Source organism: Nannospalax galili, unplaced genomic scaffold (assembly GCF_000622305.1).
Source record: "Nannospalax galili isolate Female #2095 unplaced genomic scaffold, S.galili_v1.0 scaffold47, whole genome shotgun sequence".
Taxonomy (NCBI): Eukaryota; Metazoa; Chordata; class Mammalia; order Rodentia; family Spalacidae; genus Nannospalax; species Nannospalax galili.
Window position 1 is genome coordinate 1,168,334 of NW_008357641.1, and position 27,319 is coordinate 1,195,652.

General features: G+C 52.4%; 1 protein-coding gene across 1 annotated transcript; it reads right to left on the minus strand.

Moving 5' to 3' along the window:
• Nucleotides 1-1,119: 1,119 nt before the first annotated feature.
• On the minus strand, nucleotides 1,120-26,631 carry Zswim4 (zinc finger SWIM-type containing 4). The gene is made up of 14 exons (XM_008855432.3): nucleotides 26,443-26,631; nucleotides 24,832-25,033; nucleotides 21,749-22,105; nucleotides 19,731-19,879; nucleotides 19,502-19,652; nucleotides 17,493-17,660; nucleotides 16,561-16,911; nucleotides 14,657-14,794; nucleotides 14,093-14,347; nucleotides 13,591-13,726; nucleotides 10,682-10,836; nucleotides 8,527-8,690; nucleotides 5,470-5,551; nucleotides 1,120-4,725 (listed from the first exon to the last, which is right to left on the minus strand). Exons 1-14 carry the CDS (start codon nucleotides 26,584-26,586, stop codon nucleotides 3,866-3,868), a joined length of 3,312 nt encoding a protein of 1,103 aa, XP_008853654.2. The 5' UTR covers nucleotides 26,587-26,631; the 3' UTR covers nucleotides 1,120-3,865.
• Nucleotides 26,632-27,319: the final 688 nt, after the last annotated feature.

Here is a 27,319-nt window from a genome sequence, read left to right on the forward strand (position 1 = left end):
AACGGGATGGGAAGAGGAGCAGGCCAATTGGCTGCTGAGAGAGCTCCTGCAGCCACTTTGGAAGGTGCTCTGGGCATCTCTGACTGTGGGGCTGGAGGTGTTCCTGGGTGCCCAGCATCTGGCTGGCCCCTATGGGGCCAGACTGTGGGGCTGGAGGTGTTCCTGGGTGCCCAGCATCTGGCTAGCTCATTCCATTCCCCCACACAGATGCCCCTCTGTATGAGGACAAGGCTTCCCTGTAGAAACAGGTGGAGGGCAGAGGTGAGGCTTCACAGAGGAAAGCTGTTCCCTCCTCAATGCTACATGATCGGGGTGTAATAATGCAGGCCTGTAACACCAGCACTCCAGACTCCAGAGGTGGAGGCAGGAGGATCAGGAGTTTAAGATCAGCCCAGCTATATGAGACTCTGCCTAAAAAAACACAAAACCCAAAAAGCAGGTGGGGACCAGGGTAGGAATGTTTCTAATCTCTTTCTCTCCCTTCTTTCTCTTCTCCCTCCAGGTGCTGCACTCCAGTCCCACGTGGTATCCCCCTACCGTGCCTTGGCCGGCTGGGGTTCCTGGGGATGGGATTTGATGTCAATCACAAATCACATTGCCAGGGATTTCCAACTGACCCTGTGCTCTGCCTTCCGGGGGCAGCTGTTGCTGCAGATGCCTGCCACCCTGGTAGCTGGGTGACAGAGGCCGTCATGACAGCTGGCTCAAGGAGCAGGGCTTAGCTGCTTGTGAGCAGGGTCCACACCAAGTCATGTTCACAGTGGCTAAGTTCCGCCCCCTGGGTCCACATCTTCTCTGGCTGCTGCTGCCCACCCTGCCCTTCCACCTGGTTGCTCCAGTGCTGCTTCTCCCCGGGCTCTGCCTCCTGTGCCTACTGAGCTGAAACACAGTTGGTTTTAGTGCACTGGCTCAGTTCAGCAGGAACAGGAGTCCAGCCCCTTGGGAGCCGGCACCCCTGCAGAGATCTGGATGCAGCAGGGACCTGGGACCAGTGATCAGTCCTCCTAGGTTCAGTTATCTGCTGTAGGCCCCCTCTAAGCCTTCCTTGGGGACCCTCCCCATGACCATACCTTGAGCTGTGCTGTTTCCAAAGAGACAGGTGGATGAATGGGTGGTCCTTGCATGAAAAAGCAGACTATGTCCCCTTGAGGCCTGAAAGCCTGGTAGGGTCCAGCCCCCTCCAGCACTTGCCCTGCAGCCAGTTACCCAAGAGGAAGCTGTCTTGGGCCCCCTGACCGTTAAATGTCAACTCCGAGCTTCCGGAACAAAGCTGGCCTGACCTGACCCAGGACGCCTGGCCCTTTTTGGTGCCTGCAGCTTTCTACTTTGGGAAGGAGGGCAAGACTACTGCCCCACATATGGGGCAGAGAGCAAGGTTTACATGAGCCCGGGAAGGAAACAGGCCCTCTCCTGGTGTGGTCTCTGTGTTCCTTAGTTTGGTCTCCAGAATTAAATATCTGCCGGCTATCCCCAAATCAGATGGGATGCAGGCTGTCTGGCACTGGGCTGAGGTGGCTGGCCTAGTGCCCTCCCACCCACGATAGGGGCAGAGGGGCAGGGCCTGTATTGAGTGCTATGCCTGTTTTCCAATTAAATGAAAATTGCATTGCTTCATTCCTGAAGGTCTGGTCTCCTCATTTGTGCCTCCCACCTCTGCAGTATTGGCTTTTTTATTTTTTTCTCCCTTTTGGGACGGGGGTCTCTCCATGTAGACCAGGGTGATTTTGAACTTGAAGCCATTCTCCCTATGTCTAGAGCCTGGGGTTGGACATACACAGTGTTCAGTCCTCATGACTGTTTTCTGGCACCCTGGGCTTCTGGTCTCACCTATCTCTAACCTTGATCCACCTGCCTCTTGGAAGACGACAGAAACTTATTTAGAGAGGGCACCCTGTGCTTGGAAAGGTCTGAGGGTGTCCTGACCCTGAGGGATGTGTATGTGCACGCGATGTGGCAACTGGAAGGTCTTGGGGCCATTGACATCTGGAGGTGGCTGGGACCCTAGGGATAATTCAGGTCTGGGTTGTGTGAGGGTAGGCGGGTGGAAAGATTCTGGTTTTGAGGTATGATATGGAGACACCAGGCCTAAGCGGGTACATTTGTGATTGGGGAACCCAAGTGATACCCCAGTTCCACGAGGGAGCATGTGCATGACTGGTAACCGAGGCACAGAAACGGGTTTCTCAGACCCCAGCAGCACGTCGCTGGGGCCGCTGGCGGATGCGGTGCTCTCCAGGCCCGCTGTTCCACATGCCAGGCCTTCAGGCAGCGATGAGGAGCGTGTGAGTTGGTGTGGGACCCGCGAGGGTGGTCCGCCCGCGACTGGCTCCCTAGAGCAAAGGACAGCGCCGAGCGCCACCGGAGCCCCGCCCCCTTGCTACGGCGCCCCCTAGCGACCTGTCCTCGCTCGGACAAAGACCGTCAGGCCATCCGCCCTCCAGTCGCTAAGGGCCGCGGAGAACCCGCTTCCCAGGAGCCAGGGAAAGGAGAACCAAGGCGACGTCACCTGGAGCCCAGACGCGCAATGGCCACGCCCCCGTGCGTCACCCGGACTATTGTCCCGGGGTCGGCTACTGCGAGTCGGCCCACAGCGGCGGTGTCCGGAGCCGGGCGGCAGTTCCCGGCGACCGGTAGGGGTGAACTTGGCTGCCTCTGAGCTGGGTGTGCCTTCCCCAGACATTCAAAATGGGACCGGCCGGCGGAGACCAGCAAGCTGCGGCCGCCTTGCCCCACGCTGTTTCTGGGGTGCGCGGGAGGAAGCCAGCGGCAGCTGCCCCGCTAGCGCTGGAAGCAGGGCCCAGGGAGATGGGCTGGATCTTTTAGTCACTGGAACCCTGGCCCTGGGTGTGTGCAAATGCATCCCAGACCCAAAATGTCAAAAGGAAGTTGTGTTCACTCTTAAAAAAAAAAAAAAGGAACGGGGGGGAAAGGGAATACAATATACAATTCAATAAATAGAAAAAAAGTTACAAAATGACGTCAACTTTTTCCTTAACAAACAAGAGAAGACAGGGCTGACTGGGACTAAGACTCTCAGTCCCTCCTCCGTGGGCCAAGGCAGGGGTAGAAGGGCAGCCTGGGAGAGGAGGGAGCTTAACAGAACCGCTGAAAGGGAAGAGGGGAAACAGATGGAGGGATAGAACAACCGGGAAGACAAGATAGGGTCCTTGGCTGGCTGCCTGTGTCCCCCACACCAGGTTGGAAGGCACAGCCTTGCCTGGTTCCTGAGTTGTGTATCCAGTGACTAGAGGGTGGGGGCAGGGCAGCGGAGAGCCACCTCTAACCTACTCTGGGACCCTGGTGCCCAAGAGAAAGGGGGTCCTGGCCGGACATGGGGTTCAGGGGTGAGGTATGTGGCTGAGGCCTGAAACCTCTTGATATCCTTCAGTGGTGGTAAAGCATTGGTCTGTGCGGGGCCACATGAGCAGAGGGGCCACATGAGCAGAGAACACAGGACAGTGGGACAGGACCCCTGAGCAGTGGGTGAGGGAGAACAAAGTTATTTAGATGCCCTAATGTGAAGCTCCCCAGCCACCTGGGTGGGTTGCAGAGGTTCTGCTACACTGACTTTGAGGACTACTTTCAGGAAAGTTCTGCCTCCCAGCCCTTCTGGAATCCCCAGTTAACCTGTGAATTTGGGGGAGTCAGAGCTTGTGGGGAGCCTAGGCACATACCCCCTTCCAGGCGACTAGGTGGCAGTATGGCTTCAGATTTCCCGCATGTCTGCACACTCCTAGGCACACACATGTCAGGGTACCACTTCCTGCTTCTACCTTCCCTGACTTAATACTGAAAAGCCCAAAGGGCCTCTGGTGTCAGGGAGGCAGGCTGGGGGAGGCCCCAGGCCTCTGCTCCCTGCAGCCCCTCATCCAAACCGCTCTCGCACCAGCAGCATCAGCTTCTTCTTGCCCTTGTATGTCTGTTTGAGGTTCTCTAAGAACTGCGAGAACTGCAGGTGCCCATCGGGGGCCAGCAGGAAGGTCTCTCGGGCTTTGCCCAGGAATTCAATGAAGTCCCCGTAGTGGCGCGGGCTGATGTGAGTGAGGCGAGAGTGGCTGGTGGTGATGTAGGCAGCCACCGCAGCATCCAGGAGCTGGCAGAGAGGTGCCCTGTCGGCACCCAGAGGCTTGGCCGCCCTGCGGGCCCCCAGTGGGCCCAGGCCCGGTGCCGAGAGCGTCCAGCGACGCAGGATGTCGGAGAGCATCGGTGCACATTGGATGCTGCGGATAATGAGGGGCACGATGGCTGACAGTTCCTGCCGGCCCAGCGAGTGGCTGAGAGAGCAAGCCCACAGCACATCGTTGACGGCAGGGTGGCTGTCCTGGTTGAAGGCGATGCTGAGCTGCGCCAAGGCTAGTGTGGCCAGCTTGTAGGCCCGCAGTGGCAGGCCACGGTGCTCCATGTAGCGTGCCACTGTGAAGAGGTGTGCATGGCCGAGGCCACCGGCTGCTGCATCCAGCACGATCTGGTAGGCTGCCTCAAAGGCCGCGTGGTTCTTCTCACACAGCGTCAAGGCTGGCAAAGCGCAGTTCTGGGGGTCCTTCATGGCGCACTGCAGTGCCAGGGTGCGTGCGCAGGCCCATAGCTCCTCCCGCCCCGGAGTGTCCAGCTGCAGCCGCAGCAGAGTGGTGTGGGTGGTACCTGTCACCGCCACGATGGTGGCTGCCTCCACCGGGGTGAATAAGGAATACCAGTTCTGCATGATGTTCATCAGTGCAGGGGAGCCTGGAGATGGACAGGCAGGAACCACTCTCAGGGTCAGAGGCAGGGTCTGATCAAGATGATCTACCCCAGACCCCTGCAACCCACCACTCCTTCACCATGCAGGACAGGAGCCCCTTAGATTAACTATAGAGCTGAGGATGACCTTGAACTTCTGATCCTCCTGCCTCCACCTCCCAAGTGCTGGAATTATAGGCATGTGCCCCTGTGTTGGGACAGAATGTAGGGCCTGATGCAGGCTAGGCACGCACTCTATCAAATGAGCTCTGGCCCCACTCTTTTTTTTCCTGCAGGTGCTACAGATGAAATGGGGGGGGGGGGACTTGTCCCTGTCAAGCAATTGCTTTTCCATTGAGCCACATCCCTAGCCCTTGGAGTTTGAGACAGGGTCTCATTATGCAGCCAAGGCTGTCCTTGAACTTGGGATCCTTCTGACTCCAACTCCCCAGTGCTGGAATGGGCAGGACTGTGCCACTGTGGCTGAGAATGGCTTCTCTTTCCAAGAGGCTAGGGTGGGTGGCCAGAGTGGAAACCTTGTGGGGAGGCTGCTGTCTGGAGCCCACCACCCCAGTCCTGTTTCAGCCTTTCCAGCACCAGCTTTATCTACCTCTGTTCCCCCCACCGCCATCACCCCGACACCCAGACTGGCTCAAGCTGGAATCCAGAAAGGGCCCATTCTCATGCCTGTCAGTGCCCTCTTCCAGACCAGAATTTGCAGGTGAAGGTACATCCCCTCCAGGTGCTCACCAATCTCTGTGGCACAGCTGACCAGCCAGCGAACCATCTCTCTGCGCCTCCAGGTCATGGTGTTCAGTGTCATTCGCATCACCTGCAGAGGGAGAAGGGGGCGGCATCAGGCCCTTCACTGGAGGAGGGGCCCAGGGAGGCAAGGAAGAGGTTCTCAATTCCATCTCCTGCTCTACAAAATAGGGATTAAAAACTCCAGCTCCAGGAAACCCAATGTCCTTTTTTAGCTAGCTAGCCTCTGTGAGCACCCGCACAAACATGCATATATGACCCCCAACAGAATTTAAAATAAAATCTGAAAAAAAGCCAGGCATGGTGGCATATATCTTTGATTCCAGCACTCGACCCCAGCATGGAGGAGGCAGAGGTAGGTAAGGATTGCTGAGATCGAGGCCTGCCTGGTCTACACAGCAAGTTCCAGACTAGCTGGGGCTACAGGAAGACCCTGTTTCAAAAAAAAAGAAATCTTGGAGCTGGAGTCATGGCACAGCAGTTAAAGAGCACTGACTGCTTTTGCAGAGGACCCAGGTTTGATTTCCAGCACCCACATATTGGCTAATAATGTCTGTAACTCCAGTTCCAGAGGAATCTGACACTATCTTCTGACTTCTGTGGGCACTGCAGGACATGGGTGCCCTTATATACATGCAGGCAATACACTCATGCACATAAAATAAAAAGAAATATTTTTTTAAAAAAAGAAAAAATAGGGGGCTGGAGAGATGGTTCAGTGGTTAAGAACACCGGCTGTTCATGCAGAAGACGCAGGTTCAAATCCCAGCACCCACATGGCAGCTAACAACTGTCTGTAACACCAGTTCCAGGAGATCCAACAGCTTATTCTGTCTTCCTTGGACATTGCACGACATGGGTGCGCTTACCTACATGTAGGCAATACATGTAGGTACACATGTACCTACATACACATAAAATATAAAATTAAAAAAAATATTTTTTTAAAATTAAAAAAAATCTTAAAAAAAAATGAACTGGGAAAATATCTCAATCAATGCAGTACTTGCCACACAAGCATGAAGACCTGTGTTTGATCCCTGGAACTCATGTGGGAAAAAAGATGGCTTAGCAATTAAGTGTTGTTTTCTCAGGAGACCAGAGTTGATTTCTAGCATTCACATTCCAACTCCAGCTCCAAGGGATCTGACACCCTCTTTCCTGGCCTGTGTAGGCAACCCCATGCATGTGCGCGCACACACAGACACACAGACACACACAGCATGGTAGTATGTGTCTGTAATCCCAGCACTAGGGAGGTGCTCACTCACCAGCCAGCCTAGCCTACTTGGTGAGTTTCAGGCTGATGACTCTATGTCAAAAACAGGGTTGATGGTACCTGAGGAACAACACTGGAGGCTGACCTCTGACCTCCTCACACATGTACACATGTGCAAGAATGAATATGCACACACACAAAATAGCATCTAAGATTGGTGTAGTGGGGCACAAGTCATCCTAGAAATCAGGAGGCTAAGGCAGGAAGATTAAGAGTTTGAGGCCAGCCTAGGCTATACTGTGAGACCAAAATCAAAGTATCCATCCAAGGACTGGATGGATGACTCAGAAGTTAAGAGCACTTGCTGCTCTTGAAGGGGACCAGGGTTTAGTTCCCAGGACCCACATCACACAGCTTATAACCGCCTGTAACTCCAGCACCAGGGGATCAGATGTCCTCTTCTGGACTCTGTAGGTACTTGCACATACATGTGCAAGGCCTCACTGAGAAGCCCTGGCTAGACTGAACTATTAGACCAGGCTAGCCTCAAATACACAAAGACCTGACTGTCCCTGCCTCCTGATATATGCCACCAAGTATGCCACCAAAAAAACAAACAAACAAACAAACAAAAAACAAAGATACTGTTCACTCCATGGTGGTACTGTGAAAGCTAAACGAAATGACATGGCTGAGGTCCTCTGCACGGGTACAGTGAACACTTGATTACTGCTGCTATGGGGTTTGAACTCCAGATCCTACACTACAAATCACACACAGAATGAATGAACTAGCCCTTCTTTCTGCAAAGTTCTATGCCTAAAGCCAGAAGATTCTTCCCCAAAGCACCTGCCCTACAGCCCCACCCTCTGTAGATACTAACCCCAGAAGCCCCTTACATGTTTGCCTGCTCTGAGGTCCCACCCTTGAACTATGCTTCAGTAAGCTCCCAAGTTTCTTCTCTAACAGTCTGTTCTTGTCTTCCCCTCACCAATTCCTAGGGCTGTCTAGGGACAATTTAACTCCCTGTGGATACCCATGGGCCTGATGTACTTGGGAAGGACTGATCCTATTGTGTAAGTTATCCTAAGCTATTGCTTTGGTTCTGTGTGTCTGTTCATGTGTAAGGTGCATATGCATGTATATGCATGTGGAAGCCAGAGGTCAACCTCAGGTATTGTTTCTCAGGACCTGTTCACTTTGTTTTTGCAGACAGGGTCTCTTCCAGAGCTTTGTGCATGCTAGGCAAGCTCTATACCAACTAAGCTGCAACCCCAGCCCTCATTTTTCTTTAGGTGACTAGGTCTTGCGTAGCTCAGGCTGGCCTCCAACTAGGTAGCTGAGGATGACCTTGAACGCCCCCATCCTGCCTCCACCCTGAGGGGCAAGATTATAGGTGTGAACCAGCACTCCTGGTTTCTGTGATGCTAAGGCTCAAACTCAGGGCTTCACGTGTGCTAAGCAAGCACTCTACCAACTGCGCTCCATCCCTATATCCCCTTATGCTTTCTCTTGTGGCCTATCTACTAGCTTGCAAACCCTATCCCGCCCTCCCTGGGACATCCCTCATCCTCATCACATGCCTGGAGATGGGGTCTCATTTATGACCCTGACCCCCATGGTGATCTGTCACACGAAGATTGGTCTACGGTTCCACCCTCAGAGGTATGGCTCCTATGTCAGCAACCCCTACCTGGCCCAGGAGCAGGATCACCTCTTAGTCCTGCCCAGGAGCAGGGTCCCGCCCCTTAGCCCTACCCAGGGGGAGGGCTCCTGTTCAACAGCATCCCAGGCAGTACCAGTCTCCTGGTGCTAGTGGAGAGTACCTGCAAGCCCAGCTCCAGTGCAACTCCCAGCAGCACAGTGTCTGGTGGCACATTGGCTGGTGTGGCTGTCTTGCAGGCGTCCTGTGCCAGCTTGAAGAGCAGGGCTGGGGAGTGAATGTTCTGTTGGATGCAGCCCAGGACTGAGTGTAGCCATTTGGTGTCTCCTGAGTAGGAGGAACAGAGGCCACAGTTGGAGCCCAGCCCAGCACAGAGCCCATGTGTGGCAGGGAACTAGGTAGGGTTTCTGAGAAGGGGCAACCCTAAGAGGTCACAGGAATGCTTTCTGTTTTCTGTTTTCTAGTCCTTGGGATCAACCCCAGGACCTTGTGTGTGTTAATCATGTGTTCTACATGGAGCTGCATTCCCCCACCCAAGACTTTCCCATAATTATTACCATTGCTCCAGATTGGTATTTCCCTCAGTCTGCTCTGGAACATTGGTTGTCTATTTATCATTTTCATAACTGTAGCACTGAGGACAGAACTAGGGTGTCACACATGCTCTACCAGTGTCCTGCCACAGGGCCATACCTCCAACCCCACAGGGTTCTTCTGTTGAGTTGGACCCTCAGTCTCTCACTGGAGCATTCTAAACAGGGGCTTCTCCACTGAGCTGTACCCTAGCCTACTGTCATCTCATTTTTCAAATATCACAGCTGTGCTCCAGCTTCAGAACCTCTGTACTAGCTGTATCCCTTTGCTTCAAATGTTCTTCCCAGATGCTGGGGATTAAACCATATCCCCTTCTCCTCCTGAATTCATATGTTGAAAACCTTTGATGGGATGGTGTGGCAGATGGGGCCTTTGCTAGAGAACTGGGTTAGATGAGATCAGGAGGGTGGGGTTCTTGTAAGGGGACGAGTGCCCTTATCAGAAGAAATGTATTTCCTTCCCTTTCCCACTACCTCCACTATAAGGGCAGTACTGTACGCTAAGAAGCAAGCCTTACCACAAACCTGCCTTTACGGCACCTGGCTCTTGGGCTTCAGTCTTCAGATCTTTGAGACCGTATCTGTGCTGCCCAGCCTGTGGTCCAGTGTTACTGTAGCCCAAGCAGAACTCTGCCCTCACCTTTGGGTTTGTGTTTTAAAGTGTCCACCAGCTTGAGCTGGGGGCATGGTTCAGTGGTGGTGCTGGCCTAGCTCTCATGGCCTCTGGGGTCCACCCCAGCACACAGGAAAAGAATAAGGCCTCCTGGTGTAGCTTCTTGCATGGTGCCAGTACTTTCTTTTTGCATGGTGATATATGTTTGTGTTCTTGTGTGAGAGCACGTTGTACATGTATGTATATAGTATGTGTGTGGTGAAGGCCAAAGAGCAAAGCATGGGTTTCTTCCCTCAGCCAACTTTTTTTTCCAGACAGGGTCTCTCAGTAGCCTGGGGCTCACAAATAGGCTAAGGACGGCTGGCTAGCAAACCTCAGGGATCCTCCTAATTCTACTTCCCCAGCTCTGGGACCACAAATAATCATGGCTGGCCTGGAACTCATTATGTAGACCATGTTGGCCCAGAATGCTCTATGTAGACCAGGCCGGCCTGGAACTCACAAAGATCCACCAGCCTCTGCCTCCTGAGTGCTGGGATTAAAGGCATGCTGGCCCAGCCTACCTGTTTTTAATGTGTGTTCTGGGGTCTGAACTCAGGTCTTCATGTTTGTATGGTAACCTTTATCAAAAGAGTCATCTCTTCAGCCCCTGTCTGTCTGTTTCTGTGGTGCTTAGGGAGCTCAGCATGCTAAGCAGGGGCTTTACCGCTAAGCCATGCTAGGTCCTGGCTTTGCTGGTTGTCCACCTTCCCCCACAAGGCAGAAGATTTGGGGCAGTTTTGTTACCTCTCCCTACCCTTCCCAGCACCAGGGAAGACGCTGCTTGGCCCCACCAAGGGTGTTCCAGCAGAAGTGGCACAGTCTGTGGTAAAAGAATCAGAGCAGGTATGGTGGGCCAGGCCAGGAGGCTGAGGGAAGAGGACAAGCTCAATGCCAGTCAGGGCTACACAGTGAATTCTAGGTCAGCTTGGGATTCAGTGTGAGACCCTTTCTCAAAACAGAAACAGAAACAACTAACAACGGAAATGACAAGTGGAGGAAGGAAATGCAAGAGGGAAAGGGAGGGAGAGACGGTGAGGGAAGACAAGGAGGAAGGCTGTCACTGCCCTCACCCTTGGCAGCAGTCAGCATGGTAGAGGCTAGTTCACACTGGCGGGTCTCCAGGTGGCCAAGGATGAACCAGCGAGGGAAGCGGTTGCTCATGATGGAGTCCAGTGGGTTGGGGTGCGCTTCTCCAGCTGGGATAGTTGTCTCCAACACCGGTAGCCTGGGACAGGGGAGAAGCAAGCACAGGGTAGGCTGGAGCTGCCCCCTCTACACCTTCTGCTCCTGCCTAGAATCCCCCAGTTAGGGGCTGGGGGTGTGGCTCAGTAGTAAAGCTCCTACCAAGAATTTTCCAGTGAGGGGATAGAGGCATGGCTCAGCAGTAGAGAAGCTTTCCTGGCAAGCAAAAGGCCTTGAGTTCTATCTAGCACTGGAGAAAACGTGACTGGGATTTCATTGGGCACCATCACACAGAGAAGGAACACACGCTGGCATGGGGAGATAGGGACTCCTGTTGAAGGGCTGGGGACTAAGCTTAGTGGTAAGAGCACTTGTCTAGCAAGCACAAGGCCCTGGGTTGGGTCTTCAGCTCCAAACAATAAAACAAAAGAAAATAAAAGCTGTTGCTGGCAATGTAAATCAGTTCAACCATTATGGAAAACAGAAGTTCTTTGAAAAACTAAAAATAGAATTGCCATATAATCCAGCAATCTCATTGGTGGGCACAAATCCACAGACAGGAAGTTAGTATATCAGAGAGACAGGGCACTAGCCTGCACTGCGCCACTAGTCACACTCATTATGATACGCAGACAACCTGGTGAACACTGACAAAGGAGTAGCTACTGGAAATGTAGCACATGCACACAAAGGAATAAAGAATAGAATTCTGCCACACGGATGGAACTGGATTACATCCACTGAAATAAGCCAGGGGCACATAGAGAACTCCATAGCATTTCAATCATACACAGAAGCTAAAAAAGTAGAAAGCATGCCAGGCATGGTGTCCACACCTGCCCCTGCAGCACTCCTGAGGGTAGGGAAGAGGAGAGGCTAGGGCCAGCCTTGGCAACACAGAAGGACCCCAGCACAAAAAGAGAGGAAAAAAACAGGTGCTACTCTAGAAGGGAACAGTAATTAAACTAGAGTGTATGCTGGGGGGAGGGAAAAGGTGGTTCATGGGTGTCAGAATACATCTATTTATCTCTAACCTGTCATTTACCTATCTCTCTATCACCAATTCATTATCTATCAGTCATCTAACAACTATTTCTATCTCTATTATCTATCATGTATGTCTTATCTATCAATTGTTTTTCTCCATATGTATTTACCTGTTATCTGTCATGATCTACCCATCCTTCTCTGTCTGTATCTATCTCTGTCTCATCTATCTATCTAGGTTTTTGAGGTAGTGCCTTACTATGTAGCCAGTCTGGTTTGGAACTTGAGGTCCTCAGACTCATATGTGCTGGGATCACAGGTCTGTGCTACCAGGCCACGCTATTAAGAAAATGTGTTTAGCCAAGTATGGTGGTGCACACCTGCAATCCCAGCACTTGGGAGGTGGAGGCAGGAGAATCAGGAGTTCAAGGTGATCCTTAAGCTTACATATGGAGCTTGAGGCCAGCCTGGGCTACATGAGATTCTACTTCAAAACAAGCACAAACCTCGCATGATGGAAACCAGCTTTAATCTCAGCACCCAGGAGGCAGAGGCAGTGGATCTCTGTGAGATGGAGGCCAGCCTGGTCTACATATCAAATTCCAGGCCAGTTGGGACTATAAGGAGTCCCTGTCTCACAAAAAAAACCAAAAATAAATAAATAAAAATGTAAAAAATAAAACCCACCACCACCAGAGAGGATGAGACATTATCTGGGTGCCCACTGCCTGGGAACTGGTTGAATCAATCATTCTGTTTGTGACAAGTGACAGGATGCCTGTGCACTGACACGCCCCTGTCCTTGTGTCACCACCTTTCCCTCTTGCTCTGCTCCTGTTATGTCACCTTTCAACATCCAGCAAATACCAATCAGTCCTGTGGAAGCTCAGAAACTCCATTTTCCAGAAACCTTTGTTTGGGAGGGTGTTATCATGGCTCCTGCCCTGCCAGGAGGCCCCGGCTCTGCGGGCAGTCCTCTCGCAGCCTTTCAGCTCTCTCACACTAACTACCTCATATTTTCTTGAATGTTTTTCAGTGGGCATTTCCTTGAAGCCCCACCACCACATGAAATCACAGCTTTCTACCAAATCTCCCTCTTCCTGGAGCACATTTTGGTACCATAGATGCCTGACCTGTTTGTTCTCCCGGCACCTCAGCTAGGCCTGTTGTTCCTGCTGCATTTACAACTACCAGAAAAAGGTTTGGTCCAGGGTGGGAGCACAAGTGTTTGTTGAATGGCTTAATGTTGCCACTACCCTATATGTATATTTAAACATGAACAGAAATATAATTCTGTATGTATAATTCTGTATGCCCATGTCATGTGTGTGCAATGCCTGGGACTTGAGAATACAGTGCAGGTAAGCCCTGCACTGAGTCGTACCCCCAGCACTGGAAACTACTTTCCAATTTATTGCCAAAATCTTGGCTCTTGCAAGATAAATCTGGCTAGTCTCCAGAGCAGGCTGAGGCAACCCTCCACGAAAAAGGCTGTGCTTCAAACACTTTTCTGTAGTGTGTCGATCATCCTCAAGTTCAACTATATTATATGTTTCTCCCGCCGTGAAGACACCTGACCAGTTGCATGCTGGGCTGCCGGAGGCCTCCTCAACCAGGCTGACATTCAGTCGTGGGTGGGCTCCTCAACCTCCCTCCTGGCCCGTCCAGCCAGAGGTGAGCTTCCTGTCCTCCCTTCCTGGGAAGCTGAAGGTGGGCTCTCTCTCCCTTCCCGTCCAGACATAGTTGAGCCTCCTATCTTCCCTCTCTGCTTGTCCAGCAGGTACCCATCCTCCCTCTCAGCCCTTCCTACCTCATGGCTCGCAGCGCCAGGCGGTAGGCCAGGTCCGGGTCGTGGGGCAGTAGCGCAGTGAACAGGTAGTGGGCACAGGTGTGCATGGGTACACTCTCCCGGAAAAGCACTTCTCCGAAGCCACTGAAAGGGCCACCTACAGGGACAGGGTGACCTCAGTCTCGGGTGGAGGAGCCTTAAAAAGGGGGGTTCTAAGGGACTCCAGGTTGGGAGAAAGAGGAGACATGCCTGCGGTGGGGATAGGGGCCAAGACCAGCGTGGAAGGACCAATTACTTGAGATAGTCTGGAGGAGGGGAGCCAAGTCTGCTCCCAGGGGCATCAGAGGGCGGAGACTCAGCAAGCCAGCCAATAGGGCCAATAACGGGCAGAACCAGCCAGGCCTGGGATGGAGCCCATGAACGGTGTGTGTGGCAGTGGGTTGGCCTCTAAGGTCCAGGGGCAGGGCTGGCCTCATTCTTGACAGTTATTGGCTGCAGCCTGTCTAGGGCAGACTGGTCTCACCTTCCAGCAGCAGCCCCGCCTGCTTGCGCAGCACCTGCACCAGGCGCTCATCCAGTGCCACATCCTCCAGCAGGCCCAGCAGCTGCTCCTCACTGCGCACCACCTTGTCCTGGGCATACAGCCCCTCGGGCAGGGCTCGCTGCTGCCCCAGCCCCAGCAGCGCCACCTCCAGAGCCAGTGCCAAGTAGGACTCTCCCGGGTTCCCAGGCACCTGCACGTGCTGGTAGACCACCTTCCGCTTCTCCACGCCTGAATCTGGGGGACACACAGACTGGGCTGCTGAGTCTGAACCTCTTTTCCTAGCCCCAAGTATGGCAACAGGAGTGGTGGGAGTTTCAGGGGGTGCCCCAACTCTCTAAGCACCCGCCAATAGATGACCCCCTTCCTCTAGCAGCACCTAGGCCTGGGGTGGTCTCACTTTGAGGGGATGCCAAGCCAATTGGCTCCTGGTCACAGAAGGGTGCACAGCTAAAAGCCAGGCTTGTAACCTAACCTTCTAGAGGTACCTGGCACAGAGTGAGTCCTGATCTTTCTCCAGGGCTCCTGGGGGTGAAGGAAGAGTACCTGGGTAAAGAGAGAGGGTCTCCTCCTCCAGGCGACAGGCTTCCAGCAGTGCCCTGCACAGGCAGCCAATGGGATCCAGGGGGTGGCCCACCCAGCCTTCTGTGTTGGTGACACAGGTAGCCCCTTTGTGGAGCAGTTCTGCAGTGGAGAGAGGACGCTCCATTCACCTAGGCCTCTGGGGGCATCCTTTCTTACCCCAGACCAGTGTCCAGAGCCTGCCACCCTGTGGGCATCCTCATGTTCCTCAAGCATCCAACCAAAGTAGTACTATTCTATTAACACTGAATTCTTCCCTGCTTCTCTGAAGGCTGGGCTCATTTGCTTGAGGCCTCCAAGGGCCAATGGAAAATTTCTCCAATGTGGTCACCTGCCTGCCCTGTATGGAACCCACCTACTGACCTCCCAACAGTGCATGCCCTGTGTCTCTGAGCTCCTGCCCATGCTGTTCCTTCCACTCAACACTCTTCCATCCTCCTCTTCTCCTGGGTTACATGCAAATTGGTTCTGACTCCTCCAGGCTGGTCTGAGGAATTTTCCTGATGCTTCTAAGGCTGAGCTGGGCTCTGTTCAGGTTTCAGAGCTCATTTCCTCCATGACTCTTTTCCTGATACCTGACTTGTCAACCTCACCATCCAAGGAACTCAACCAGTGGCTTCTTTCTCCCCAAATCCAAAAGCTTGTTTCCTTTTGCTCAATGTGCATGGTGGATTTGATGTTTGTGTGATGTGTCCGTGTATGCACATGCCTGTGCATGTCCATGTGTTGATGTACTTCTGTTCATGTATATGTGTGCCTGTCCATATGCATGTGTTTCCATGTGTCCAAGTGCCTATGCTTGTGTCTATGTGTGCATATGTATCCATGTATGCACGTGTGTATGCTCATGCATATGCAGAAGCTAGAACCCCATCGCCCTCTACTCCAGTTTTTGAGATGGAGTCTCCTCACAAAACCTCATGTCCAGGTGCTTGTCTTTTCAGCTAGACTGGCCTCAGAGCTCCAGGGATCTGCCGGTGGGGTTACATGCTCATGCTGTCATGTACAACTTTTATGTGAGTGCTGGGGATTCAAACACAGGTCCTTAAGCTCGCAAAGCAAGCAGTTTATCAACTAAGCCACCTCCCCAGCCCTGCTTTTAATTTATGTTTGTTTTGAGACAGGGTCTTGAATTTACTATGCAACTGAGGATGACTTTGAAGTTCTGACTCTCCTGCCTCCACCTCCTGAGTGCTGGGGTTAGAGGCATATGCCACCAGACCTGGTTTATGCAGTGTTGAGGACTGAACCCAAGGCCTTGTACACACTAGGCAAGCACTCTACCAACTGAGTCCCATCCCAACACCTGAATTTGTTGCCCACATTTAAAAGTCTGTGAATTCTACATCAAATAGTCTGGTCTCCTGGTCACACTGAGTCCACATTCTTGAGACATGTGATGGGTACTTCCTGCTATTGCAGAGGCTGGAAGCTTAGAAACTACATTTCCCAGGTTTCCTTGCATGAAATGTGGGCAATTTTTTCTGTGGCCATCAGCAGGGTGCAAATAAGAGTTCTGCCACCAACTTAGGTGATAACTGGCCCTGAGAGCTGTAGACTGCTGTAAACAGTTTGACCTAATCCCTACACTTTTGAGCTCTTTTTGATCTTTAGCTGCTGGAATTGAGACCCAAAGCCTCCTAGATTACTAAGCATGCATTCTCCCACAGAACTATACCCCAACCCACTAAGCAATGGTTTGTTTTAATCCTATAGTGCTTTCATTAAAACCCCTTTCTGTCTGAAATACCTACAGTGGTTTCATTTTTCCAGGGGAAGCAGGGGTGCTACTCAGACCCCCTTTCCTACTGCTTGTGGGGCAATATGTTTCCCTGATGCCTGGGCTGCAGACCCCAGGGCCAGCTCACCTTTTTTCTGTTGCTTGTAGCTCTCAAGCTGGTGTCGCTGTTGCAGCCGCAGGGAGTTAATTATGGCACATGCCAGCCTCAGGGCCTTGTGGGGATAACCATGGGCACGCAGAGTGTCCACCCGTGCACAAGCAGTGGGGAAAGGTTCACCCAGCCAGAGTGGGCGGCCCTGAGGGTCAAAGGCTGACTTATCACTTCCCATGCTGCTCATGAGGCTGGGGCCATAGGAGTCACTGGCCAGAATCCTCTGCAGGTGGCTGTCTCTCCAGTGCAATTCTCCTGCTTGAAGTGCACGACCAAAGACAGTGTGGCGGGGACTTGCGATTGTCACCTCCTCTTCATCTTCTGAGCCTGTAGAAGAGGCCCCCCCCAATATGGTCCAGTGTCGGGGAAGAGATCAAGCTGTGGCCAGGTGTTCTCTACCAGATGCCAACTTGGGGCTCCACCCTGGCAGGTGATGGGTGTTAATTCTCCAAAGGTGTGTGGGAGTCTGGTGGCCACTGCAGCCCCATGACACGGTGGTAAGAAAACTGAGCAAGTAACTATCTCCTGTCTCTGTGCCCATCCTATCCCTTCTCTCCTCAGTCTCTTTGCCTGTCCTTTGATCTCCCTCTCCGTTCCTCCACCTCGTCATCTGTTTCTCACTCTCATGTCCATAGCCTCCTCTCCTCTCCTGTTGGACCCCTTTTTCTTCCTTACCTTCTCTCTGCCTCTTGCTAACATGTGGCCCAGTAAGCACTGTGTTTCAGCACACTTCAGGACACACTAGCTTCTGCCCTCGACACTTGCTCCCTCTTGTTGGGAGGGCAGCTGGTGGCTGGGCCCCCTTTCATCTCTTACTCTCTCTCGGGACACAGTGCTACAGTAGAAGGTAGAGCTGGCTAAGTGGTGATGGTTTTGCTAGGAACAGGTAGCAGGGACCCTTCTCCTACCTGTGCTGGACATCATGGTGGACCGCAGGCTGGGGCTATCAAGGGAGTAGTTGCCTTCTTCCAGTGGGCACACATTCAGTTTGTCCCAAGTGCCAAGCAGCTGCAGCCAGCCTGCGCGCTCATCTGGTTTGCAGTGGGGGCTCAGGATAACACAGACCCACAGCGCCCCTGTGGAGCATAGAGAGGCTCAGCACCCATTTCCAATCATGGCAGTGCAGGCTTGACAAGCAGCCTGCAGCCCTTGCGCCATCCTAACCTGGACGTGGGCTGCAGCTAAGTGTCTCCTCATGTTATGGTAAGAAAGTGAAGTAGCAGGGCTAGAGAGGTGGCTCAACAGGTAAAGTCACTTGCCACTGTACCAGACAAACTGATTTCAATTCCCTGAACTCAAACAGTGGAAGGAAAAACCAACTCCACAAAGCTTTCCTCTGACCTCAGTATGTTTTGAGACAGGGTCTACCTTGAAGCTCATCATCTTCCTGCCTCAGTCTCCTAAGTACTTGGCTTGCAGGCATTTGTCACCTACTGCTAGTCTAAATTTTTAAAAGGTGAGGAAAAATATTACAAAGAGAAAGGCTGGGTATAGTGGCACATGCCTTTAATTCCAGCACTCAGGAGGCAGAGGCAGGTGGATCTCTATGAGTTTGAACCCCAGCCTGGTCTATATAGTGAGTTCCAGGATAGTCAGTCGGTACAGCAAAGCCCTGTCTGAAAACAAAGAAAAAACAAAAACAAAAGAAAGAGAAAGGAAATTATTTTGTGACTCAAAAATGATTCGAAGTCCACCTGCAGAGGATTCTGGCCAGTGACTCCTATGGCCCCAGCCTCATGAGCAGCATGGGAAGTGATAAGTCAGCCTTTGACCCTCAGGGCCGCCCACTCTGGCTGGGTGAACCTTTCCCCACTGCTTGTGCAGTGTGATGGCTCCCATGTATCTGACTGCTCTTTTGCTGCAATAGGTGGAGCCCAGCAAAGCTGAAAACACTAACTGGCTTTGTAGAATTATGAGCTGTTGCCTGATCTAAAGTGTTCAGCCCCTACATCCAAGGCTCTGGCATCTGTGGATTCCATCAACCATAGATTGAATTGAAACAACTTGGAAAAAAAAAAAAAGCAGTGCCTTGGAGTAGAGCAGCCTCAACAATACAATGACAACTATTGTCATGGCACTGACCTTGTCACCTAGAGATAACATAAAGAGCACAAAAGGGCTGAGTTGGGCTATAGCTCAGAGGTACAATACATGCTTAGCAGACATGAGGCCCTGGGTTCCATTTCTAGTACCAATGAATAAACAAATGAAAGCAGCCAGCTGTGGGTGAATCCCAGCACTTGGGAAGTGAAGGTAGGGATAAGGAATTCAAAGTCATACCTGGCCATGGAGCAATGTTAATATCAGCCTGGGCTACACTGAGACCTTGTTTCAAAAGGAAAGCCAAACAAAATGTATAGAAAAGATATGCACAGATTCTCTGCAGACACTACTTGGTTTTATGTAAGGGTCTTAAACATCCACTGATGTTTGTATCCTGAGGGATTGGGAACTAGACTTCCAAGGACACCAAGGGTCAAAACTGTATAGCATTTAACTATCTACCCACCCATATACTATCTTCCTTCCTTCCCTCCCTTCGTCTCCCTCCCTCCTTCCCTCCCTCCATGCATGCATCCATCCATGCATCTATGCACCCATCTATCCATCTATCCATTTATCTGTGCATCCATGCTGGTGATGGAACTCAGGGCCTCATGGATGGTAGGCAAGCATGGTAACCACTGAGTCACACACCCTTAACCATACAGTGCTGTGTGTTTCTTCTACCAAATATGAGTCCCACAGGAGCAGGATTTTGTCTGTTTGGTTCTCTCCAGGAGCTTCAGCACCTAGTAGGGTGGCTGGCAGGCTGGAGGGGCTCAATAGTGTTTAAATGAATGGAGGAAGGGTGTGAGCACAGATGCTGATGGGAGTAGGAGCTGTAGCACAGCTTCACCCTGGGTCTGGGTCTTACCTAGCTCATCCCACAGCTGCCGGCACTTGTCTGTCATTCCCGCACCCTGCTGCCGCCACAGGGCCAGGCGTGGGTCCTGCAGGAACTGCTCTGTCATGAGGATCAGCATGCGTGCCCCATTAGAGTCCCGTGCCCGCAGCATCTCCCGAACCTGTGCAGGGGGTCAGGTGGTGAGAAAGGGGTGCGGTGTACCAGACAGACCTGCCCTGCCCACCCCCAGCCTCAGCACCTTGCTGAACATGGAGCGCAGCTGCTGGCTGGCCCCATAGTAGCCACCATTGGATAGCAGTTGCTTCACTTGCTCCTGAATTTGCTCCTCATCCAGGTGCCAGCAATTGGCATCCTCGATGCCTGCACCCGCCGTGGGGTCTGGGGCACCTACAGGGGGATATCACAAAAATATGACATTGGGCCAGAGGTGGAGTTGGAAAGTGTGGATTTTTCATCTGTCACTCCTCCAAATCACCAATATATCCTGATGTTTCCCCCATCCCACCAGAAGCACCACCCACCCATGTGTTTTTCTTTTTCCCACTTATTCATCCAACCATCCAACAACTCCCTACCCATCCACACCCTCACCAACTCATCTATCCATCCCACAAGAAGCACAACCAATGTATCTGTCCATTCTCACCAGGAATCCGTTAACTCCATGCCCATCCATTTATCTACTCCATCCATGCATCATCCATCCATCCATCCATCCATCCATCCATCCATCCATCCATCCATCCATCTATCCACCTACCTATTCTAGTGTTTGACAATCCATCCACCCATCTATTCATCCAACTGTTCATCCATCCATTGGTCTATCCCTCTATCCATCCACCCATTATACTGTTCAACAACCCACTCAGCCATCCATCCATCCATCCATCCACCCACTCACTCATTTATACACCTATCCATCTATCTACCTAACATCCATCCATCATTCCCATTCATCTGTTTATCAGTCCATCCTTCCTATCTATTCATCCACCCATTCCTCCATCTACCAATCCACTCACCCATCCATCTTCCCTTCCAATTCATCAATCTATCCATCCACTCTTCCCTGTCCATCCATCCATCAATTCACCTGTCCATTCACCATTGTTCCCATCTACCTGTTCATCAATACATGAATCCATCCATCTGTTCATAGGTCCATCTGTGCACCTATCCATCCACCCACCTGACCATCAATCCATCGGTCTGTATATCCATCTCTCCACCTATCCACTCATCTGTTCATCCATCTGTCTATCAATCTTTCTGTCCATTGATCTGTCCAACCATCTATCCATCCCTCTGTCCATTGGTCTGTCCATCCTTTCACTCACCTTGTCCCAAACACCACAGCCCCTTCCATTCACTTAGATATCAAATCCATTCATCTACGGAAACATGCAGGTATCCATTAACTCATAGTCCATAAAATATCAGCACTCAACCATTTTTCCTCATCCATCATCTCACTTGGAACACCAGCCACCAAGCTAGTTTCTATCTATCTCTTCATCTACCCCATACCAGTTCCTCCACACCTCCATCCCCTTTACCACCCACTCTATTAGTCCCTCCTCCATCTCACCCATGGTTCCCACCTAGCATCTGTGTACATCCCATGGCCCCATTCACCCACCCTCCCACTTCATCCATTGACTTGCACAGCCATGTTGTCCACCCACCCAACTACCCCAACTTACAAGCATTCTTCGTCATCAAACCTGCCACTCCTACATGGCCCTTTAAGAATACCCACCTGGTCGGCCCCCAGTGTGTGCGCCCGCTGGTCTTTCTTTCATCTATACCCTCTGTCCAACTCAAAATTAGTCATCTACCCACACACCGTTCTACCATTAGAACCAGACAAGGCAGCCACAAGGCCCTCCCTCCAACACCTTCTGTTACCTTCCATACCTCACCATGACACCTACCCCTGGGTGGAACTTCCCACTGGGGTTCAACTTTCCTGCTCTTGCCCATTGCCTGACTGTTTTTCTCTCTTAACTTGAGACAGGATCTCACTTATGTAGCCCAGGTTGGCCTTGAACTCTCAATACTCCCAACTCAGTCTCCCCTGTGCTGGGATGACAGGTCTGTGCCACACTTACCCTGTTGCCTGATTTTTAATGGCTCAGGGGCTCCAGGGTCATACCTATGAGAAACTGCCTCTCTCTAGGTCTGACTTCAAACAAAGCCGGGGATAAATGGCCCCTCTGCTCAGACCCTCCTACATCCATGTGGTACCCTCACCATGAACCAGGTTGATCTCAGAGCCCAGTAGTAGGATCTCATCTGCGAGACGCTGGGCAGTGGGTAGCACCTCAGTGTGGTGCGCGCTGATGAGGTACTGCACAAACTTCTGCAGCTGGTCGCGGTTCATCTGTGACAGTGTCTCTGAGATGGGCAGCCGCAGCTCCACCTGGTGAGCATGGCGGATGCGGTACAGTGACAGTGCCACTACATGGGCACAGTAGAAGAGGTCTCGGTTGTCGCAGCCACAGCTCACAGATGTGATCTTGCAGCGGTCAAAGCTGATGGAGACCTGGTAGAGGTGCTCTGGCTCCCCAGGAGCCCCTGATTCCCGGATGCTCCCGCTCAGGTGGAACCCTACAACAAAATGCACACTGGAGACTGGCATGGCCAGCATGACCCAGATGCACAGTCCTGCTGAGAAACCTGCAGACGTCACCTCCTCTACCTGTGCCTCAGTCTCCCCATCTATCCACCTGCAGTAACAATACTCTCCTCATGTAGGTTCTTAAAAAATTTTTATTTATTTTATGTGTACGCGTGTATTGCCTGCATGTAGGTAAGTGCACCCATGTCGTGCAATGCCTGTGGAGGACAGAAGAGACAGTTGGATCCCCTGGAACTGGAGTTACGGACAGTTGTTAGCTGCCATGTGGGTGCTGAGATTCGAACCCGGGTCTTCTGCAAGAACAGTCAGTGTTCTTCACCGCTGAGCCATCTCTCCAGCCCCTATTTGTTTTTGAGATACTGTCTTACTATGTCGCTCTGGCTCTCCTGGAACTTGTTATGTAGACCAGGCAGGCCTCAAACTCATAATCTATCTCCCTCTGCCTCCTGAGTGCTGAGATTAAAGGTGAGTGCCCACCACATTTCCACTTTATCTTTTGAGATGGGGCCTCTCACTGAACCTGGAGCTCTCTGTTTAGGCCAGGCTGGCCAAGCTCTGGGGATCCATCCATCTCTGCTTCCCTGGTGTTGGAGTTATAGGCATGCAAGGCCATTCCTGCCTCTTACAGGGATGCTGGACTCAGGTCCTCATTCTTGAACAGCAGGCCCTTTACTGACTGAGCCAGCTCCCTGCCCCTGGCCTTAGTCTAATGATAAATAAATAGTGTTATTATTGTAGACATGAGGTTTGAGACACTTTTCTCAGTTCTTGGGTTGCCATAGCTAAAGCTGGGCTTTAAAGCCCTGAACTTCCTGGGAAGATGCCAAAGGCCTGTGGCACTTGAGGGCAGGGGATGATGGGCAGGCCCTGGGCCAGCACCTGCACCCCCTGCCCCTCCCTGGCCCCTGGGCAGCCCAGCTGTCAGGCTCATCTGACTGGTTGGGCAGCCCAACACAACCTGTGTCATGACAAGGCATGGCTTCCTCATACCAGGAGTGGCCAGGGGCCTGTGGCTAGTCGGGTCACATCCAGGCAAAGGGGCACCAGGGCTGCCAGGGTCACTGTGGCTGGTCATGGAAAGCCAGGAGCAAGCCTTATTCATTTGTTGGCTCAACCATCACTGGTTCCCTTCTAAGCCCTGCTACCTAGGATCTAATGCTTTCCTCCTCATCTCCCTCATCCTCTCCACAAACACTGGCCTCTGTGGCCCCTTCCTTCCCTTCTACTTCAAACCCATTCTCTAAACCTCACTAAGGCCCACTGCCTGAGGCCTAGAATCCCTTTTCTTCTCTAGCTCTCAACTTCTGCCTCCTACCCTTTCTTAGACCTCCGCTTCCTGAGGTCTGCCACCAACTCTGGTCCTAGACTTCTGCATTCTTCCCCAAACCCTGCTTGAGCCCATCCCTCATGGCCTTAACCTTGTATATTCTGTTACTCAGTTTTGTATTTAATCATTTTCTTCATTAGCATGTGATAATTGTACACATCCGTGGCACACAGCATGGTAGCTCAATACTCGTATATGAGGGGTGATGATCAGATAGGGGTAATTGGCTTTTCCTGCTCCATAATCACTGATTATTTCTCTGTGTTTGGAAGCTTCCAACTCCTTCCTTTTAGTTCTTCATAAAATATACAATAAATTTTTGTCTACTATAGTCACCCTACTGTTCTTCACATGGTGGCAAACCTTTGATCACAACCCTAGGCCTCAGATCACAATCCCTCTCCCCTCTATCCCTGCATCTTTGTGACCAACTCCTAACTGGGTCTGGCTGCTAGAGTGTACCATTACATTATTCTGTTTCTTTTGTTTGTTGGGTTTGGTTTGGTTTGGGTTTTGGAAATAGGGTCTCATTGTGCAGCTCCGGCTAACCTGGAACTTACAGGCCTCTGCTTCTTGAATGCTGGGATAAAGGTGTGTGCCACAACGCCTAGCCTGCTTTGCTTTTTGAAGCAGGGTCTCACTATTTAGACCAAGCTGGACTTGAGCTCTTGACTCTCTGGTCTCATTCTCCTGAGTGCTGGTGGTATAGGTGAAGGCCACCAAGTCCAGCTTTAATATCATTCTTTCCTTGGTCTCTTACCCTACCACATTACCGACTACCTTTGCCTGAGGTCTGGAACTGACTCCCCCTGTGGTTAAGAGTGGTGTCTGTGACCCCCAGCTGGGACCCTCCTTCCTCCTTCACCTCTTGGCCAATTTATTCATTCCTCAGCCCATCTGCCTTTCACCTTCAGCTCATAATCTTGTCCCCAAGCCCAGCCTGAAGCCAGAGTCCTAGAACTGTCACCCGTGTCCCAATCCCCGTAGCAGCCCTATGCCTCAGGTCCAGGACTAGCTTTACCTCCGTCCTCTACCCTTACCTGGGTCCTCCTGACAAAGTTCTGGGTCCTCTCTATCCCCACTCTAGTTTACCTTTTTCTGGCCTTATTCTTCCAAGCCCCACTGCCTGAGCCTTGGTGGTTTGTTTTGTTTTTTAGCAGGGTCTCATTATACAGCCCAGGCTGGCCTCAAACTCTCCATCCTCTTGCCTCTACATCCCCAGTGCTGTACCCAGAGATTGCTACAGCATCTCACCCAAGCTCACCTTTGCCTCAGAGCAGGTGGTCTAGAGGGTCCCCAGCCCTGGTCACTTCCCTCTGGCCTGCCCTGAACTCTCTGTCTCCCGACAGAAGGGGGACGTTCACTCACCCACTTGCAGCACTCGGTCCACAGCCCCACTCTGCAGTAGGTGCAGCCCACGGGTAAAGGGTACTCGGGCATCCTGCTCACCCTCTGGGGGCTGGTAACCCAGCGATGAGTACATACATATTTCCCGCTCACTGCGTGGAAAAGACCAGAACACAATGCGCTTCTGGACCGGTTCTGGCACCCGGGAGAACCGCTCCTCTACCTGTGGAAAAGGTTGGTGGATTAGAAACCTGAAATAGAATCCTGGCTTTGCTGTTTACAAGCTGCTTTGAGGCTTTGAGGGGACAAGGGAAGGCAGGTAGGAGTGCCAGAATGACACATGCTCCCACCATTTATTTACCCCTCATTTTATGTAAGTGGTCTCTACCACATCTTCCATGCCACAGCCTCAGAACATGAGGCTCAGGGAAGCACAAATTCATCTCTCCAAGATCCCTAAGCTAAGGAGCTCCAACTGCCAAGACTAGCTCCATTCCTCTAGTTTTCTTTTCCTGCCTGTCACCTGGAAAGGGCCCTGGGGAGGGGAGGTGACCTGGCCAACTGTGGGCTCCAGGAACTAGAACCAGCTGGTTGAGGTAGTGTTCCTGTATGTGTTGGCTAGTCACTGGCTGGGTAATCTTGGGCAGGTTTCTCAACCTCTCTGTGCCCCAGTTTCCTCAAAGTGAGAACAATTCTCAAAGGGTTTCAGAAGCATTCAGGAATTTTCCTAGCACCTGGCTGGACCAGGGCAGGTCTGTGTGGACCCTGAAGATGGTTTTAGGGTTATTCTGTGAGTGTGAAAGGCAGAGAGGCCCTCACAAACAGTTCCCCCACCTCTTCTTTTCTAGGGGAAGTGGGAGTGTGACTGGCTCCCTGACAGTCGGCAGATGACTAAGGAGGGATTTTTCCTGTAATGAATCAGAGCTGCTCCATCCACAACCAGCCCATACCCATCCATCCTAACTCGGGAAGAGTAGGGAACATCCCCACAGTCAGACCAGGAGCCCGTGGGGGCTATAGAGGAATGAGAGGGGCCCCTGCCTCTCTTGGGCTCCTTGGGGGATACAGACTAGGAAAGGAGACCTGTAGGGTCCTAGTCCTTGGACCTTCAGGCAGAGCCCCCCAAAAGGGGTTTCAGGGGCCCCTGCTTACATACCACCTATAGGGTGCTACCTCTGCTGCTGGCCTTGAGATGGCAGGAAGGGGATGGGGAGAAGGGAAGGGCTCGGACTCCTTCCTTCCATAACCCGTCCCCTGGTCCCACAGTGGGGGCACCTGGAGAGGAGGGGGGGGTCTCAAAGGATGGAGCAGCTCTGGACACTGGAGCACCAGGATAAAGGGGTGTCTTAAATTGGGCTGCATAGATGGGGGGGGGTCCATTTCCTTGGAGGGTGAGACAGGGAGACGGTAGGCAGCAACGGGGCAATGTGGATCTCTGGGGGCTAAGGCTTGGAGAGCCAGGTATCCCCAGGTGGGACTTGGAGTGAGGTCTGAATGGAGACGAGGGTGTGAAACGCGGCCTCGGGGGCGGATCGCAAGGTCGCTCCGCGAGGGGACCTGGGGCGGAGATCGGGTGGGCGCGGGGGGCGAGCTCGGGAGGGATAGGAAGCCTGGGACAGGCCGGGGCCTCACCTGCTCGAAGGCCCAGGTTTCGGCCACCCGCTTGGCGCTGAGGTCCAGCAGCGGCTCCGGACGGCAGCGGCGGGCCCCGGTCCCGGGCTCGCGCTCGTTCCCCACAGGACAGCCCCGGCTGCGCTTGGCCGCGGGGGGCTCCATCCGGCGGAGCCCGCCGGGCGACGCGGCCCCTTTAAGATTCTCCACAACAATGAAGCCGCCTAGGCTGCCCCTGCCTCCACAGCCGCAGCCCCGCCCCCTCCTCTCAGCCTCTCCCTTGCAATTGGCTGACTTCGCAGACCCGCCTCCGAGTCACCGCTGCTCATTCAACAACCCTCACATCCGTCTTTTCGCCACTGACTAATCAGAGGTCGCAACGAGCGGCGCTGTCCATCACGGGGCGGCGCGGTCCAATCAAAGCGGGGGACCCTACGGCGCAGGCCTGGTGCGGAGTTTCGGGGAGGGCCCCACGTTCATTCACAACATATCCCCCACCCCCTCCGCCGGCCTGCGCCCGGGGCCACCGCTTTGTTTACCGAGGGTCGCTTCCTGGCGCCGCAGGGACTGTTCTGCTCTCTGCGGACCGTGTGACCCCAGGAACTCACGCAACGGCTCTGGGCGGCGGGTCAACTTTGGGTGCTTTCGGGAGGGGGACATGGGTGGTCATTACATCCTTCCTAGCAAGATTATGCGGCCTGCTCTCTTTGGGGGTCCGCAGACCCCAATCCTTTCTGCGTCCTACATATGTGAAAGGATAAGAAATCGCTAATTTCCAACATTTCGACCAATGAGAGTGGCTGTTTCGTAAGGTTCGACTTATTACATATCCCACACTTCATATATATATATAAATATATAATATATATATAATATAAATATAATATATATATAATAT

Bases quoted from the DNA above. Each gene is read 5' to 3' on its own strand.
- Zswim4 (XM_008855432.3), bottom strand. From the start codon at position 26,586: ATGGAGCCCCCCGCGGCCAAGCGCAGCCGGGGCTGTCCTGTGGGGAAC. The intron at 25,034-26,442 runs GTGAGGCCCCGG...CCTTTTCCACAG, and splicing joins AAACCTGGGCCTTCGAGCAG to GTAGAGGAGCGGTTCTCCCG. The intron at 19,653-19,730 runs GTGCTGAGGCTG...CCCCCTGCACAG, and splicing joins TGCGCTCCATGTTCAGCAAG to GTTCGGGAGATGCTGCGGGC.